This window comes from Aquarana catesbeiana, linkage group LG10 (genome assembly GCF_042186555.1).
Source record: "Aquarana catesbeiana isolate 2022-GZ linkage group LG10, ASM4218655v1, whole genome shotgun sequence".
NCBI lineage: Eukaryota > Metazoa > Chordata > Amphibia > Anura > Ranidae > Aquarana > Aquarana catesbeiana.
Genome location: NC_133333.1, coordinates 27341108 through 27360393, shown reverse-complemented (window position 1 = coordinate 27360393; position 19286 = coordinate 27341108). Strand labels below are relative to the sequence as shown.

Genomic DNA, 19286 nt, shown 5'->3' with positions numbered 1-19286 from the left:
TGACATCAGAGAGGGTGTGGCAACATGTTTCGGGGGCATTCCTACCCTTTTCTCAAGCTTGAGAAGCTTGAGAAAAGGGCAGGAGTGCCCCGAAACATGTTGGAGTTGCATTACATGCTGATTTTTGGATCACACACTGAGCGCATGGGGAGTTGTGCTTTTGCATGTACATACATGTTTATAAGCCCAAAATAGACCCACCCAAATTTCTCAAAGTACTGTATATGTCTAGGTCCAAAAAACAAACTCTCAATACATCTTTGCAGTACATGTACAGTTCCGATATTGTATCCTTTTAAAAATGATGCAAATACACAAAACTACCTGTTGATCTGTCAGAGGTCCAGTAAGCCCCTAACTTCCTATTGATAGCTGACTATGGTGCTTCTGCTGCCCTGCCTGAATTCTCCCCGACCCCAACCCCCCTAGACTACTGAATGCCTTCTATGTCTTCCTTTATGTCTCTATCCATGGGCATACATTGATTTCTTTCCAAGTAAATCAGTGCTGTTGCCATGTCTCCCAAGAGCCTGGCCACATACATGTGTAGGAAAAATGGTTTGTGGGAGATGTAGTTCTGGAGGTGTTCCTATGTCACTGAGTTCCCTGTAGCCATTCCTACAAGAATTTTGCTAACCTGGTAATAATACACAGGTAATAAAAGTTGTTTCCCGCTTCAGAAACAGTGTAAAATATGATCTACAGGGGAGAGGAAGGAATTTGGGTTATGCCTAGACAATTTGTGTATTAATTATAATGTAGCTCCATTGTAGAAAATGGGTATAATAAATTTTAATAAAATTCAGTGCATTGATTTCCAATGCTCACATTAAAAAAAAGAAAAACTATTTTAGAAAAGTATTTATTTTCCTCTAAACCTTTACTTTGAGAAAAGTTCTTGCATATTGAAGTCCATGATCTATACGATATGACATATAACAATTTTCTTCAAGGGGTACCATGCATCAGAGCAAAGTCCTCAAAAAGATCATCAACCACTTCCAGAAACTGGATCAGTAAATCTGAATTACCAAGATTTGCAGTACATGAGTGTTGACTTTTCGAAACTGAACCCAAAAGTTGCCATAGAAGAAGAGGAAGTAGAGTATTTTGTGGTTAAACATACAAACTGAAAATTTATTTTTGTAATCATTAAAACGAAAAAGAAAGCGTACAGTAGCCACGTGGTGGACTACAGAAATATGAATTTCCCCTTTTATAACCAGCTTACTTTCACTCTACAAAGATACTGATGTTATACTACACCCTTCTCCTCTGGCCAGCAGGGGGAGAGCTATAGCCAACCAAGCCCATAGACTTCTGTGCATAATGCTGAGGATCATGGGGAGTATAGTCTGAAACATCAATCACAGAATGGGATTTATGGACCTTTACAATACAGTTCCTATAGGACATTGCAGAGGAAGGGGAGTGGTGGAATACCTTTTAACAGACTGCTCTAAGCACTTCTTTCTCTTGGAGCCAAGAGAACAGATGACAGCACATCTGCTGCATACTGAGACAGACTGCTGAGAGGAAAGACCACCGGAGACTGCTAGACTGCTGAGAGGACAGACCACCGGAGACACCTGAGGAAGAGCAGCACAGACAGCAGTGACCGCATCAGCACCGCTGCTGCAGGGAGACCAAAGTATCCTCTCACCCTCTACTTCCTGCTGCTGAATCTCTGGGGACATTCTGTGGAGAGACTGAGGGCACCTTTCTACAGCAAGAGTTCACAGATGCACCACAGGGACTGGTGAGAGGGCACTTCCCATTGTTCACACTGCTAGCAGGGACTGAGTTACTGGAGACAGGACATTAAGTATACTGTACTGATATTGCACCTGTACGGTACCTTTACTGCATCTTTACCGCACCTTTATTGCATACTGGTTTTCTAAAACTGTCATTAAGTGCACCAATGCTTCTTAAAGGACCCCAACGATAGCTGGCAGAAGAACAACATAAAGGACTGCCCCTCCTTTAAAATCATTCTTCAAGGCCCCTTTGTTTGCTTCTCCCATTTACTTCATTTCTATGGACAGTGCATATCCAATCACTCTAGGCCTAAGCATAGTCGCCATCAGGGGCGTTGCTAGGTCCTCAAAAGATTTGGGGCTAGAGCCCATAGCAGTGTAGTAAGTAAGTCATACGCTTGGCATACACATGTATATACAGTAATATACGTGTGTGTGTGTGTGTGTGTGTGTATATATCCCCAGAGAGCCCCCCACTTACATCAGGGTCCCCAGAGAGTCCCCCACTTACATCAGGGTCCCCATAGAGGCTCCCCTCGGGGACCACTGCAGAGACTTGGTGCTATGGGCCCTAGATTCAGGGCTATAGCCCCAAAAGCCACCCCCTAGTGACGCCACTGGTCGCCATCAATGCATTTTGGCAGTATAGCGCCTGTGTTTGGTAAATCAAGCTTTATTATTGTTCACTCCTGCACTTTAGGTGACATTACTGTTTACTGTTTATGCTGATCTGGACACAGAGGGGGAGTTATTTACTAAAGGCAAATCCACTGTGCACTTCCCTTCTTCAGTGATACCAGACTAGATCTTCAGCAGACAACCCCATCAGTCAGCTCTCTTTAGCTTCAGCATCCAGGCCCTCAGGTCACCCACCTGAGGCCTCATGAACAGCAAGTACCTGCCAGCACTGCCGTGGAGGGCAACAAGCACTCCAGGCTGAACTAATCCTATCCAGGAAAAGACCCAGAGCCCAGTGTGCTCAGAGAATATACAGTCTCCCAGCATTCCTTCAGGGACAAGCTCCCTGGGATTGGCCAGGGCTGTATAAATATTCATGCTGCCATCTGCATAGCTCCATACCTATGTTTCAGAATGTTCACACAGCTTTTCTGAAAAGCAGAGGGAGTAAACACTGAGCAGACCTAACTAGCCAAAGGCATCTGCACTTATTACACTGAGTAACTAAATTTACCTAACACAACACTGGCAGCCACACTAAAAGAAGTGTGACAAGCTAAATTTACCTATCAAAAACAGAGCTCCACAAAACACAATGAGCCAGCGCTAAATCTATCAAATTCTAGCACCTATCTAGATCTAGGATGTAGATCTATGATCTATATATATAAATATATATATAAAACTAATATACTGTAGATACAGTATGTGTATTACAAAAGTTAAAAGCAGATACAGATTAATACAAAATCTATTGTAGATAATGCAAAGCGTTGCTTTATCTATCTATAGAAAAACATGAATACATTGTTAACACACGCTAGTGTCTTGAAAGTATCTTTAAGTAATTTCCCCATTGGCATAATTATTAAATGGTGCTTGCTTTAATTATGTTAGTGACTATGTTGGTGAAGAAGTTTCTGACGTTTTTCTATAGCTGGAGTTTCGTTTTAAACAAATTGTCGAATGTCTGGAACCCTTTCGGGGTGAGGATGGCAGAACAAGGGAGGTGCTTTTAGTTTCCACTCTTCTCCATAGAAGGGTAAAGAATTAACTTTTCCTGCACTCCTATCTTTAAAAAACTCCTTCAACCACCAGTGGGGCTCATTAGTGCCTCTAAGAGGTAAAAAAACAGCATTGCTCTGAGTATTGCTGTCTATCCCTAAGGCCATTTAGAGTCAACAAAGCTTGTGACGTCATCCCGCAAACTCAGAAGTAGACAAGCAATTTATTGTTGTATTTATACACTGTTGGTAGCACAATATGGACATTAACTTAAGAGTGTGGATTATAAATAGGCATGTAATGTGTTTAATATAGAGGATTTTTTTTTAATGGTTGTTGGCTTTATGGAATAGTTTGTATATATGGTTCATGGATTATATGTAAATAAGTACATAAGGGTTGTTTTTGTTGTCGCTGCACATTACAGCGTATTCAAGGCCATTTAGCATCACCCTAAGTAAGTCTAGTTAGGGGACTAGTTTGTTGGTCAATGGTACAACCAGTACTAGGCCCCTCTGCTTGTAATCAACATTATAAAGCAAAAAAAAGTACACATTTAAAGATAAAAAAGGAAACAGGAGGGTTGACAATTGCTTGTCTTAAAGAGGAACTGCAGTCTGCTCACATAATTTGTAATAAAAACATCTTTTCCATTCTGAAGCCAAACCACTTTGTATGTTATTTTATATATACTGTGATTCTGAACTTGCCAAATATTCTGCAGAAATTTCCCTCCACTAAGTCTTGCTGCATCCATTTTAACTGTAGGCAGCTGAAGCTGCTGCCTGTTCACTTCCGGGATTTAAACACACACACACAGAGGCACACCTCCAGCTCTGCAGCTCTCATTCGCCCTCTCATGAATTCTCCCCCCTCCCTTCCTGGCAAACTCTCACGAGAGTGAGAGAGAGAGCTGTGCATGATGTTAAGCCTAGGCTAATGACCAGACAAGAAACAGGAAGTGGGTTGTATAAGGTATTTACTGGCAGAAAAAAAAATGTTTTACTATCCAAAGTTAAAACAACAAGGGCAGAAGATTTAATAGATGGAAAGATGAACAAAAATGACTGAAGTTCCACTTTAAGGGGAAAATAATAGTGATGAGCTGAAAAATATTCAATCCAGCCAATCCATTTATCACCGTGACAGGCTTGGTCATGAGTTATATGGAACTCCCACAGACAGGCAAAGGTTCCTGGAGGTTACAAATATTCTCTAATGGTGACAGATACCTTTAATCTTCAATTGATCTGTTTTCCATGAAGCCCATTGGATCTTAGGTCCAGGCTGTACATTGAGTCTCAGCTTCTGCCATACATACCATTAAAGTGTATGCCTAGGTACTACTCAGATTTATCCCATCAAACTTCCCTCTCCCATCTAGATCAAGTCCCAGCATTCATATTTTATTACCTGATAGTGAGAGATATCTTTTATACCTCCCTGTGACATCATCATAAGTCATGCAAAAGTCTTGCAGGAATAATTGCTGGGAGGTCAGGTCCTACTGACATAGGCATACCCCCAGAACTACATTTCCCATTCTCTTACATGGCAGCAAAAGGTGGGTTGGGGGCATATACTGTAGCTTGTAAGACCCTTTTTACACAGGACGGGCTTCCTGTAGACCAGCAGGGGATCTGTCTGCTGATCCCCTGCTGTTCAAAGCATAGTGAGTGGATTACAGGTCCGTGCCTGCTCAGTTTCTACAGAGCGGACACGGACAGAGCCCGCTCTGCTCTATGGGTGGACGGGTGTAAAGGGACTACGCTGTCCAGCTACACCTTACTTCTGATCCACTTAGCTGGAAGATGGCGGATCCCCACGTTTTTTTTTAGGGGAGAATGGAAGCTCCAGTCAGGTCTGCCTAAAAACGAACAGGTGGACCTGATCGGACCCTTCACATGAAAGGGACCTAAAAGGTATAGGATGATTAAAGCTACCCAGATCACTTCTATAAGAAAATCAACAGTTGGCTGAAGAAATGCAAACAAACTTGCATCAACCATAGCAGCTGGGAGTCTGTTTACAGGGCTCTACTGTCAGTAAAGGAGTTAAATGTATATATAAGGTCAACTTTTTTTAGCTTTGGATAGAGTAGGTGAGGACTAAACCCCTATCAGTTAGAACCACATAATACAAAGAAAAACTATTGTTATTTTATATTTCTACTCCCACCCGATCTACTCCCAACCCTTTACCACACATCATCCCCTCATTGATTATACATAACAAATTGGCTATTAACTATCAAAAGTAGGCAAAAAAAAGAGAACAAGCCCACCCTGTGGGCAAAAAGAAGATGTAGGACAAAGACCATGAAAAATAAAAAGGTAGGAGGGATGGAGGTATGGTGGAGAGCGGGGGAAGAAATCTCCTCAGCCCTCCACCATCCCCTCATAAGGGACATCCCATCTCCTCCAACCAAGGACTCCACAATCTCACAAACATTCTAAGATTATTTTGCCTAATATATACCACTCTCTCACTCCAAACCATTGAATTGATAGTCTCAATCTTAACAGTTGGGGGGGTGTGTGCCTGCCATTTCTCTGCGATTAGTTTCCTCACTTGGAACAAGCATCTCAGCACTGCTACAATAGTACTGGACGGGGCCTTATCTTCCTCCAAGCTCCCTAAAAGACATGTCTTATGCACACAGTACACACAAGCAGACTTTATGGCAGACATTGCCGGCGGACTTTTCGACGGACTTTATGACGGACTTGCCTACACACAATCCACCATAGTCCGTCGAATTCGTACGTGATGACGTACGACCGGACTAAAACAAGGAAGTTCATAGACAGTAGCCAATAACTGCCCTAGCGTGGCTTTTTGTCCGTCGAACTAGCATACAGACAAGCGGACTTTTCGACCGGACTCGAGTTCGACGGATAGATTTAAAACATGTTTCAAATCTAAGTCCGTCCAACTTTTGAGAAAACAAAGTCCGCTGGAGCCCACATACGATCGAATTGTCCGACGAAATCCCGTCCACCGGGCAAAGTCTGCCGTAAATTCTGAAGTGCCCCAGAAAAAAAAGACAGTAAGACCGACTTATTTTTTTCTTGATAAAATAGTACAAATCCTCTCCCCCAAATCCCCCCTTCCAGCACAAAGCCCCTCCTCCCAATTCCCCCTTCCTAGTATAAATCATCCCTCTAAATCCCCCCACCTAGTATAACTCCTCTTCCCCAAATCCCCCTTCCAGCGCAAATCTTCTCCCCCCAAATCCCCCTTCTAGTACAACTCTCCCCCCCCCCAAAACCCCCCTCCTAGCACAAATGCCCTCAAATCCATCCACTCAGCACAACCCCCTCCAAATTACCCTTCTCAGCACAAATCCCTGCCCCCCAATTCTCCCCTCCTAGCACAAATCTTTTCAAATTCTGCCCCCTAACTCACATACATTTCCCCACCCTATTCCTCCTTCTAGCACAAATCCCCCCCCCCCTTCCCCCCATTTCCCTTCCCAGCACAAACAGCCTCCCCTTCCAATCTTACAGGAGTAGTGAGAAGGTGCGGGCTCTCTGTGCCCCCCCATGAACATTGTACCCACGCCCAATGCAAGTCTGGGCTTGAGAAGTGTCAGGGAGGAGAGAGCTGGGATTACAGCGCTCCTCCATACAGCAGATAACACAGGATCCTCTTAGATCGGACGGTACACAGCTTGATTACCCGTCCCCTACCTCCCCCAACGACTGCTCATCTCCCAGAAATGTGGGAAGGGGGCGGATAATCAAGCTGTACGATCTAAGAGGATCCTCTGTAATCCGCTCTATGAAGGAGCGATCCACTGACAGGAGCTGGGAGCGCACAGAAAGCCCACATTTCCTCTCAGCTCTCTTCTTGCTGACAATTCTTCTGTCTGGACTTGCAGTGGACGTGTGTACAATGTTCATTGGGGGGGCACAAGTGAACCAGCACCCCCCTAGATCCGGCCTTGTACAGATGGGCGCCCCTCTAGGAAGGCACCTGTAGGCACATGTCTACAGTGCCTGTTGGGAAATCCAGCCCTGCCGATCAGAACACAATAGCTCAGCGGGGAGATTGCTGTACTAACATCACATTGTTAGTGCAGGATCTCCTCCCAAAAAAATAAACAGTGTGTACCAGGCTTCTGTGCTAGTGATGGGAAGCAAATGCGGACTTTTTAAAATAATTACTATTGGGGGGGTGGTCAGAAACAACATTTTTCATTTAAACACATGGCAAAGCATCTCAGGGACATCTCAAATGTCCATGTATAGTAGCCCTAAAACTGATTATTGAATTATTGAAGGGTCAGGGTGGGAAGGGAGGAGAGGAGAGAAGAAGAAGAAAAACAGAAGGTCAATAACATTTATTCTTACCTAGGTCTTTCTTCATATGTCTCTTCAGATACCAGAAGATTCCCAGCGCAATCAGGAGCAGAATTATAAGGTTACCAGTGACCATCCCAACAATGACTTTATAGTCCATTGATGCTACAAAAAAAAGCAACACTTACCAACCCTATCTTCTGTATCATTGTTTTTGATCATTTTTAACTCTGGAGTTTGGATCAATGGTAGACTGCATTTAAAAAGATACTTCCATTGGCAGTACACCTATTTCAATGTATGTTTGCATTACTGTTTATCATATAAAGCTGGACCAATGTGTTTTTCATACCTTATCGGCGAGGAAGCTGACAATCACCGTAGTGGTTGGCACTACTACAATGGTGGCTGGTTTCCTCTCTGCACACTGATAGCAGGGAGTCACATCCTTAACACCACTGTCATTCACATTTTAATAAATAGTGACATCACCACGAGAGATAGTGACATCGCCACGCTTCCATTTTAACTCGTCCAATCAGAGAGCACCTTGTATTTATTAAAAAGAAAAGCAAGTTCTATAAATGGTGGCAGGGCCAAGCAAGTGGTCAAGTGTCCAAGCTGGACCAGCGTAAGTATACAGTAAAGATCTTACCTAGAGTTCAGCTTTAATCACTTGCCGACCAGACGCCGTCATTATACTGTGGCAGGTCGGCACGATCCCACGAACTGCATAGCTCCAAACTGTCCCTGATTTCAAGGAACTGTCCCTGATTTCAAGGAACTGTCCCTGATTTGGAGCAATGTCCCTCTGTCCCTCTTTCCTCCTCTTTTGTTCCCTATTTTGGTCTGATCTATATAGATATAGTATATAAAATGCACTTTTTATCTTTCAAAAAAGTGTTTCCCAGTGCTAAACCTTTCATCCAATTTTTAAATTGCTGCATTTGTCAATTTTGAAAGCCAATATAAAGGCATAATAGTGGTAAAGAAAAGCACTTGTGGATTTAATTAACCTTTTTGGGGGGGATTATTTCCCCTTTAAGGGGCGTGGCAGGAGGCGTGTCCTATGCCTACATATGTTTGCTAGTAGGTGTCCCTCATTTCCATCTCAAGATGTTAGGAGGTATGGAACCATTGTGGCTATACGTTGGTCCCTTTAAGCGGGATAGCAGGTGTGCACAGTGGGGATGCTGATGCTCGTGACCGGTGGTCGCGATGACCGCCGGCCACAAGTGATCACGGGCACAAGAGGAAGAACAGGGATGTTTGCATGTAAACACACACATCCCAGTTCTGTGAGGGGAGGAGAGAGAGATTGTGAGTTCCTACAATCTGGGAACCAATATCTCCTATAGTCAGTCCCATCCCCCCACAGTTAGAACACACACATAGGGAACACATTTAACCCCTTGATCGCCCCCTTGTGTTAATCCCTTCCCTGCCAGTGACATTTATACAGTAATCAGTGCATTTGTATAGCTGTATAATTGTCAATCATCCCAAAAATGTGTCAAAAGTGTCTGATGTGTCTGCCATAATGTCGCAGTCTCGATAAAATTTAAAAAAAACGCAGATCGCCGCCATTACTAGTAAAAAAATAATAGTAATAAAAATGCCATAAATCTATCCCCTATTTTGTAGAAGCTAAACTTTTGCTCAAACCAATCAATATATGCTTTTTGTGATTTTTATAACCAAAAATATGTAGAAGAATAAGTATCGGCCTAAACTGAGGAAAAAATTTGCTTTTTTTTTTTAAAAAAAAGGGGGCTTTTTATTACAGCAAAAAGTACAAAATATTGTGTTTTTTTCAAAATTGTTGTTTTGTTTTGTTTATAGCGCAAAAAATAAAAAACGCAGAGATGATCAAATACCACCAAAAGAAAGCTCTATTTGTGGGAAAAAAAGGACTTCAATTTTGTTTGAGTACAATGTCGCATGACTGCGCAACTGTCAGTTAAAACGACGCAGTGCCATATCGCAAAAAATGGCCTGGTCATTGAGCAGCCAATTCTTCCAGGGCTGAAGTGGTTAAAGCACAATCTAGCCAAGATTTTATTTTGTAATAGTGTGGAGAAGGTTTAGAACTTCTGCAAAGTTTTATTTTTGAATTGCTCTTTGTGACCATATAGAGGAGATTTCCATCCACAAGGACAGGAAATGGTCTTATCAAGTACCTGGTAGCAGAGCCTGATATGATGAGGAAGGCCTCTCTTACACCTCTGACTTGGGGCTCCTGATAGTGTAGACAGGAGGCGCAGGAGAGCAGAGTGGCATAAGAGCCTGTAAGTCTTGGTAGCAGTAGGGCAGGTGTCCATGCTGTGAATGAAAAGTCATGAGATGGCTCCAGTAAGCAGGTAGACAGGCGGGTAGCTGGTACTGGCCACAGCAGGCAGAGTAGCGAGGTCAGGCAGGCTGAGTCATACACAGACAAGATGGATCAGGCACAGGGCACGGACAGGAGCATGGTCAGGGAACAAGTCAGGTCTTGAACCGATCAGTGAAGCAGGAGCCAATGGAGCAGAAAGACGGGAAGGTCAGTGGACAGGCCGAAGTTGGTGCAGGTGGAGTTCAAAGAGTGGTCAAGACAAGTCGGGTCAGCAACTGAAATCAGAATACAGAATCATGGGGTCACAGGATACACGGGAGGCTGAAGACAAAGCAGTACCGATCCTGAGCACTGGCCGAGTTTAAATAGCCCAATTGGCACCAACATCTGTCAATGAACGCTGGTGTGCAGGAGATAGCGCGAGGACACGTGTGTGCCTGGGCATATGCACTAGCCAGTGCCCAATTCTTGCGGGCATGAAAGGGAACATGTTTTAGCCTGTGTACAGAAGTCCTTCCAGAGGAGTCATCTCGTCTATTGGCAAGCCTTTCCTTACAGATCTTCTCTCTTCACTTCTGGCAGGCTCAGCAGGGGAATGGATTGAAAGTGGGTAATTGGCGCTGGTGGGGCAACCATCAAAGTGAACCTGTTTCCTAAAATTTGGATTAAATTTGATATACAGTAAATACTTACACTTCTTATAGAGAAGATCTAGAACTAATTCCCCATAGTTGTTAGAACTTATACATTTTATATATGGAATATCTTTCTGTGACAACTGAAGGCTCAATGTGCTGTTGATCACCAAAGCTGATCTGGAGGTAGAAATATGAATGTCTTCATCAGAACTGTAATAGAATTGGTCATCGATCTTCCACCGGATACTTGCTTCTGGAAATGATTGGACTATGCAAGTACATTCTATGCGATTTCCTGTTATCGTGCAATAAGATTTTACCTCTGAAATATTTTTGTGTTTGGCTAAAAGAAGGGAACAAAAAACATAGTTAAAATGGTTGTAAACCCCCATAAAAAAAAAAAAAAGACGTGCAAGACAAAGGCATAATGAGCTCGTATGCATAGCATATTAGCTCATTATGTAATACTCACCTGAGATTGAAGCCCTCGCTGCGGTGCCCGTACACAGCACCGGCCGGCGACATTTCTACCCGGAGTTACTTCTGGGTATCGCAGCTCTGGCGCTGTGATTGTCCGGAGCCGCGATGATGTCACTCCCGTGTCACTCACGTACGTGCCATTGCTTCAGTGCGCACGTACCGATGATGTCGGCACATGCAGGTACGGGGGATATCTCCTAAAGCCGTGCAGGTTTAGGAGATATCCGGGGTAGCTACAGGTAATCCTTATTGTAGGCTTACCTGTAGCAAAAAGTGGATTGTAAGGGTTTACAACCACTTTAAGTGTTGACTGTATTTAATAATCAGTTCAGCGTATTCAAATCTGTTGTTCGTTCGGCCACTGCATATTCAACCAGAATAATTGTCAGAGCAGAATAGCGATTTAGTGCAGCAGTGTGAGCAAACACAATCTCTGGCCAGAGGTTTTACTACTAGAGAGTCCTATAGATGAGGAGGTAGTGAGCAACCTGCCCCGACCTTTACCTTTCTATCAACAAAACTGCAGATATGGAAGTTTAAAGAGGAACTGCAGTCTGCTCACATAATTAGTAATGAAAACATCTTTTCCATTCTGAAGCTTCCCTCCAACCACTTTGCATATTATTTTATATATACTGTGATTCTGTACTTGCCAAATATGTTGCAGAAATCTCCCTCCACTGAGTCTGGCAGCAGCCATTTTAACTGTGGGCAGCTGAAGCTGCCTGTTCACTTCCTGGATTTACACAGATGCACACCTCCAGCTCTGCAGCTCTCATTGGCCCTCTTATGACTCATCCACCTTCCCTTACTGTAAACTCACAAGAGTGAGAGAGAGTGCTGTGCATGATGTCATATCCCTATGCTTTTTACCAGACAAAAAACAGGAAGTGGGCTGTATAAGGTATTTACTGGCAGAAAAGAAAATGTTTTACTATCCAAAGTTAAAATAACAAGCGCAGAGGATTTAATAGATGGAAAGTTTAAAAAATGACCGAAGTTCCGTTTTAATCAAGTAAATCATACTGTACATTTCTAATACACATTTCAGGTAGTTTCAGGATGAGAAGAAGACTTACATTTGACTTTCATAGTAATTTGTTGTGCAACGGTCAATCCCCTTTTCAGCTGTACTATGCATAACAATGTAGAGTTGTTCTGTTCCTTCCTCGCGGTGAAGGTAGTTGTAGAGAAGTGGGTCTTTGTAACATTTTTATGTGTTTTAACCTGATTTTTCACTATTGTATTCTGGATATTTCTTCTCCAAGTGATTTTGGGGGTTCTCCACAAACATGTTCCAGGAGATGTGCAGCTCAGTGTCACCTCCTCTTCATCAAGCCAACTCTTTATGGGTGAGATCTCAGGTTTAATTGTTAGTTCTGCAATGATAACACACAGAAAACTCCTTGAACATTAGCAATATAAAATTCTGACACAGAATATATTAAAGCTTAAATGATCCCTGATATACAATAATAAATATGTTAAGCTGTAAACCCCTTCACGCCAATGTAACGCAAATATGCAGCCTTTGGCTTGAAGGGGTTGTACCGTTTTTTTAGACCTGATGGTCGGCTTTCTTGCAATAAAAACCAAAGCGGCTAAGCAGTCCCTCGGCTGTTATTATAAGCAGTGGGAGGGAATATCCCCTCCTGCCGCGGCTCGCCCGGGCTCTCCTGTCTCACCAAGAGGCCCAAGCGACCAGCCGGCACGTCTGCTGGCTGTCCGGAGACCCGAACAAGGCTGGATTTGGCTTTGATTGCGTCTTGGATCTAGTAACCCGGAAGCGATGTCATGACATCACTTCCGGTTTACCGAAGACTTAAAGGCGCCAAGTTTAAAAAAAATGACAGTATTCAAAACTGCCAAACTTGGTGTTTTGAATGCTTTTAAGTGCATAGGAGAGATTTAGGGTCATATAGACCCCTGATCACTCCATAAAGAGTACCTGTCACTCAGTGGCGGCTGGTGCTCAAAATTTTTGGGGGGGCGCAAACAAACTGAAAGATACTGGAAACCCCCCCCATGAATTGCAGCCTCACTGTGCCCATCAAATGCAGCCATTGTGCCCATCAAATGCAGCCACATGTGCCCATCATATGCAGCCACTTGTGCCCATCATATGCAGCCATTGTGCCCATCAAACGCAGCCACTTGTGCCCATCAAACGCAGCCACTTGTGCCCATCAAACGCAACCATTGTGCCCATCAAACGCATCCATTGTGCCCATCAAACGCATCCATTGTGCCCATCAAACGCATCCATTGTGCCCATCAAACGCAGCCACTTGTGCCCAAATGCAGCCACTTTTGCCCATCATATGCAGCCAATTGTGCCCATCAAATGCAGCCACTTGTGCCCATCAAATGCATCCACTTGTGGCCATCAAATGCAGCCACTTGTGCACATCATATGCAGCCACCTGTGCCCATTATATGCAGCCACTTGCCCATCAAATGCAGCCACCTGTGCCCATCATATGTAGCCACTTGCTCATCAAATGCATCCATTGTGCCCATTAAACGCATCCATTGTGCCCATCCAACGCAGCCACTTGTGCCCATCAAAAACAGCCACTTGTGCCCATCATATGCAGCCACTTGCCCATCAAATGCAGCCACCTGTGCCCACCGACCCCTCCCCCCACCGCGCTCACAACTCCGGCACCCCCCCCAGTGGCTCTGACAGGACTTAACGCAACACTGACCTCTTAGAGCGGCGGCTCCAGCGCGAGTCCCCTTGCTCCTCTTCTGAAGCGCCAGGCATCCAATAGGGTGGCCTGGTGCTTTGGCCAATCAGGAAGCAGGTCTGACGTCCTGCCTCCTGATTGGCGGGGAGGAAGATTACTGTGAAAATAGCGAAAATTAATTCGCTATGGTCACACAATTGGGTGGGATCAGGGCGCACTCTCTGCGCCCCGAGCCCACCCTATTTTGAAGCCTATTAAAGCATCTGGTTCTAATCAGGTGTTTCAAAATGTACCACCCCCTCCCACCCCTGCCATAGGAATCCATGTGCCTGGCGTCCTGAAAGGGGCCGGGCGCATGGATTGGGGGGTGGCGCCCGTGTGCCCATAGTGCACATGCCGCCACTGCTGTCAATGCCTATTACTGTCACAAGGGATGTTTTCATTCCTTGTGACAGCAATAAAAGTGATCAGAATTTTTATTATTTTTTAAAGGGACAGTGTAAAAAATAATAAAATAAAATAAATAAGAAAAAATAAATAAAAAATGTAGAGCACCCCATCCCTTTGTGCTCGCGTGCAGAAGCGAACCCATACGTAAGTTGCACCAGCAAAGATAAACAGTGTTCAAACAACACATGTGAGGTATCACCACGATCATTAGAGCGAGAGCAATGAATCTAGTACAAGACCTCCTAAACTGGTAACCTGTAGAAAATTTTAACCTGTCGCCTATGGAGATTTTAAAATACCATAGTTTGCCGCCATTCCATGAGTGTGCACGACTTTAAAGCATGACATGTTAGGTATCTATTTACTCAGCGTAACATCTTTCACATTACTGAAAATTTGGGTAACTATTGTGCTTTGTTTTGAAATGCCATTTTATTCTCTAGGGTCTCTACTATATATATATAATGTTTGGGGGTTATAAGTAATTTTCTAGCATTTTCGACGCAAGTCGCTTCGAAAAAGGTTCCTGTACTACTTTGGGGGCGACTTGAGGCGACTTGCATAGACTTCTATATAGAAGTTGTTTTGCAACTCGCCGCCCCAGTCGTGTCCAGGTCGCCTGAGGCAGTCGCGCTGCAAGTCGCGCTGCTTCAGTGTGAACCGAGGCTTAATGAATATAGATCTGTATTACATTGTATCTTTGATATCTGCCCAGAGTTCAGCTTGGATAATGCCCCAATTTTTGATGGTGTTTGAATAACCCAACACCCAATGATGTATATGTCAACTTCTTTCATATACATAATTTAATGTAGGTAAAGTGAAAGGAAGGCTTTGCTATAGAGCTGTTTATATACTGTAATAGTCCCATGTATATTGTTAGCGATCAGGGACTGTTTTATTTTTGTATTTGATGGTTGTAGTTGATAGCTCCTAAGACAAATTATTATTTTCCTTACCTGTTACTTCTACATAAGGCTGGACATCTCGGTATGTGAATCTTATGTTATCTTCTTCAATGCTGAACTGATAACTACCATCATCTTCATATAAGGGTTCTTCTATGTAGAGAGAGCAGTCCCCTCTCCATACATCTCCAACCAGAAAGAATCGTCCATTATTCTCATGCCGGGTATTACTTTTATAGGGCGTACACATGGTCGGACTTTGTTCGGATATTCCGACAACAAAATCTTAGGATTTTTTCCGACGGATGTTGGCTCAAACTTGTTTTGCCTACACACGGTCGCACAAAGTTGTCGGAATTTCCGATCGACAACCACGCGGTCACGTACACCACGTACGACGAGACTAGAAAAGGCCGGTTCAGAACCAAGCGCGGCACCCTTTGGGCTCCTTTTGCTAATCTCGTGTTAGTAAAAGTTTGGTGAGAGACGATTCACGCTTTTTCAGACTCGTGGCTTTCAGATCGTTTTCTGCCGTTCAGTTTGTGCTTGTGGGTTTGTATCTGGTCTTCAGTGCGTGCAAGCAAGTTCCGCGTGACTTTAGGTAGTCATTGTATTCTTGTTCATTCGTTACTGGTTTTCAGGTCGCTCTTCACAGGCCTTGCTGTTCTTCAGTGCGTTCTGTTACTTCGTTCTGAGCAGCCGACCGTTTTCTAGCCATGTTTCGTATGCGTACTCCTCGTAGAGTTCGTGCTGTGCGGGGGCTTGGTGTTGGGGTCCTGACCTTGACACAAGTCCAGTCCATGAACAGGGCGAGGAGGAGTTCATGGACCAAGAATTGGTTGCTTCAGTGTGACCAGTTCTCTCATATGCCTTTGCTCCGTGAGATCCGTGAGAATAATCCTGATGATTTCAGGAACTTTCTCCGGATGACGGACCCCGTATTTCACCGTTTGTTGGCTTCGCTGACCCCCTATATCAGCAGGCAGGATACCTGCATGAGGCAAGCCATCACTCCGGAGCAGAGGCTCGTCGCTACCCTGCGGTATTTGGCCACAGGGAGAAGTCTGCAGGACCTCAAGTTCTCGACAGGCATCTCCCCCCAGGCTCTTCTTTGTGGACATTTACTGCTTGTGTTTGTTCGAGCTGACCCTGACAAAAAATGTGTGGAGTCCAGAAAATATCGTGATTGTGTAACCTTATACAAAGCACTGTTGGCTGTTATTTACTAAATGCAAAGACACTTTTCACTACAAGTGCACTTGCAACTGCACTGAAACTGCACTTATAGTGCAAAGAGGATTTGCCCTTAGGAAATAACCCCCATTTTCTCATAAAACAACAATTACATCACCCCAAAAGTGTTGTAGCGTTGAGACAATAATCCACACATTCTTGATGAGCAATCTTTTTAATACCTGCACAATCACATGTGCATTTACCAAAGGTTTTTCTGACAAACCAACATGTTTGTTGTATAACAATTTTTGTGGTGTCATTATCCAAAATCAAAATGTCCATTTTATAGAAAACAGGCCTGTGTAAAACCCACAAGAAAGACACAAATCTTGATCTTACAAAGTTCACATTTGGTAGAACTTGAAGGCAATATCAGACATGAGTATTTAGGAACTGTGTTTGATATTGCGTTCAGATGAGGGGAAATCACCCCAGGAAAACCCAAATTTGGAAGATGCACACAAATTTCACAATGTCAACATGTGCTATCTGCCATCACGGGGGATCAAGGGACGTGTTTTGGGGGAGAAAGCCCTTCCTCACCGCTACTTTATTATTGAGGAAGGGGTTACACCCCCAAAACGCGTCCATTGATCTCCCGTGATGGCAGATAGCACATGTTGACACACTGTGTGCATCCTCCAAATTTGGCTTTGGCAAAAATCACAAAAACATTTCGCACATTGTAGCACACAAAAGAAGAAAGTGATTTGGAGGGGTTTTAAACTCGCCCCAAAACATCAATGATGTTTTTATATTTTGGAATAACATCATTGATGTTTTGCTTGATGTTTTCCAATTGTAAATTACACCCCATGATCTCCCCGATCAGGATCTGGGCACTTTCTGATGTGAAAGGATCTTCATCCACAACCTCACGATCACCTAAAAAGAGAGGAAACCCAAAATAAATTAGGTCTAAAAAAAATGCCGCCATCCATCTCTTATCTGAGCCTGTGGTTGCAGACACTCACCTGTTGTGGTGACTAGTTCCACCACGTCTTCTTCCTCCTGCTCATCTTGTGTTGGGTGGATTTCCCCTTCTTCCAGGGGGGGGGGCTCTGGTCTCCTCGGATGAGGGGTGTATTTTGTAAAACAAAAATGGTATAATTAGCACACAGATATTTGATGGCAGAACTATAAAGATGAAACATTGCTTGGAAGTGGGGTACAATTATCTATTTTAGCCGAGTTCCAAGATGTAGCTTTTTTATTGTCCTTTGTCAAGCTTCAATATTTTACCTGTTTAGTACAAGCTTCACAGATGGAGACCCCCCTATAGTATACACTGGAGCACCTGTGTGGCCCCCCTAATAAAAATGGTGTTCTGGGGTCCCACACTAGTGCTCCAGTGTCCAGATGTGAAAACAGCTGCTGAGTGTCCTCTCCTTACACAGAATCTAGTTTGCATTTCATTCTAGTAACAAAGCCATCTACACAACCCAATTCTTTGAAGACAAGTATAGGGCATCAAAATGGTGGCCAAATGCATATGGCCTAAACAATGGTATTATATCGTCCGAAATAAAAATGTGTGATCCGAACGAATAATGTGCCCATTAACATGAAAGTTGCCATTTTAAACTGTACAACAGTTCCTAAAAGCACATGGAGCAGCACAAACGTAATAAACACAAAAAAAATAGGAACACAGCAAAACTACTTACTTTTTTGCAGCACTCTCCGGATCTTTCTGTACTGCTCATGTTCTCGTAATTTCAGGTCCGACCACCGCTTCCTGAGCTGATCTTTCGATCATCGTACCCCGAATTTCCGGTGCAGACTCCTGACCACTTTCGCCATGATCTTGGCCTTTCGGACATTGGGGTTGGGGTAAGGCCCATACTTTCCATCATAGTCGGCCTTCTTCAGGATGTCCACCATCTCCAACATCTCCCCAAAGGACATATTTGAGTCCTTTAATCTCCTTCTGGATCGGGACGTTTCAGGCTCCGGCCTTTCCTTCTCCTCCTCCTCCTCGTTGCTGTAATTAGCACGATCCTGCTGTCTATCCGCCATGTGCTCTTCCTCCACTGCGCCAAACGAAAAGGGGCGGGGAATAGAATAGAAAGAACGTCAGGGGCGGGCGGAGTTATACGCATGCGCAGTGTGTATAAATCGTAACGCACGCGTCTTACGTACGATCTGTGAGCGGAGGAAGGAGCATCGGAGACGCCGATCATGCTAACGAAGGTAGGATCTAAACTTGGGCCTATACTGCTTCGAAATGGAAGCCTATATTGTAACAAGATTAGGGGAGTTTGGCCTGACATTAGGGTTTGTCTTGTGTTGTGTCTTGCAGAGAAAATGGATGGGTTCAACGACCACAATTTCCTGCCCCTGTTCATTGACAAGTACAGGGAGCTGCCCTGTCTGTGGCAAGTGAGACACCCCCACTATAATCACAAACAGAAGAGGCAGGCAGCGCTGGAGAAACTGCTGGAGTTGGTGAAGCCGGTGGTCCCCACGGCAACCATCCCTTATTTAAAAGCCAAAATTGGTGGCCTGAGGAGCACGTATCTTAGGGAGCGCAAGAAGGTCACAGATTCCCAGAGGTCCGGAGCTGCAGCAGATGACGTTTATGTCCCCAGGCTGTGGTACTACGAGAGACTGCGATTTCTGTCAGACCACACTGAAGTCAGGGAATCCCTCTCTACTCTCCCTTCCACGCTTCCTTCCATACCAGCTGAGGCTTCCGATGTCCAACCTGGGCCTTCCAGCCAGGAAGAAGTGGAGGAGCCCAGCTGGAGTCAGGTATAGAATTCTTCTACAGATTTCTGGGCAATAAATAAATGATGTTTACTA

At 44.1% G+C, this 19286-nt stretch overlaps 2 protein-coding genes across 3 annotated transcripts in view; one reads left to right on the top strand and one right to left on the bottom strand.

Annotated features, from left to right (window-relative positions):
* Window positions 1-19286, top strand: part of LOC141110486 (sialic acid-binding Ig-like lectin 13) — an 83789-nt gene that overhangs the window by 44002 nt on the left and 20501 nt on the right. Inside the window, exon 10 of one of the 2 annotated variants that reach the window (XM_073601852.1) lies at window positions 7827-7868. In XM_073601852.1, coding sequence (XP_073457953.1) covers window positions 7827-7868 — 42 coding nt within the window. Of the gene's footprint in view, window positions 1-953; window positions 1147-7826; window positions 7869-19286 lie in introns of those variants that run through there. The other variant, XM_073601851.1, reaches the window with a different exon arrangement.
* Window positions 9555-15495, bottom strand: LOC141111440 (sialic acid-binding Ig-like lectin 12). The gene is made up of 3 exons (XM_073603737.1): window positions 15297-15495; window positions 12277-12576; window positions 9555-11060 (listed from the first exon to the last, which is right to left on the bottom strand). The coding sequence occupies exons 1-3, from the start codon at window positions 15493-15495 to the stop codon at window positions 10573-10575; spliced, it is 987 nt and encodes a 328-aa protein (XP_073459838.1). The 3' UTR covers window positions 9555-10572.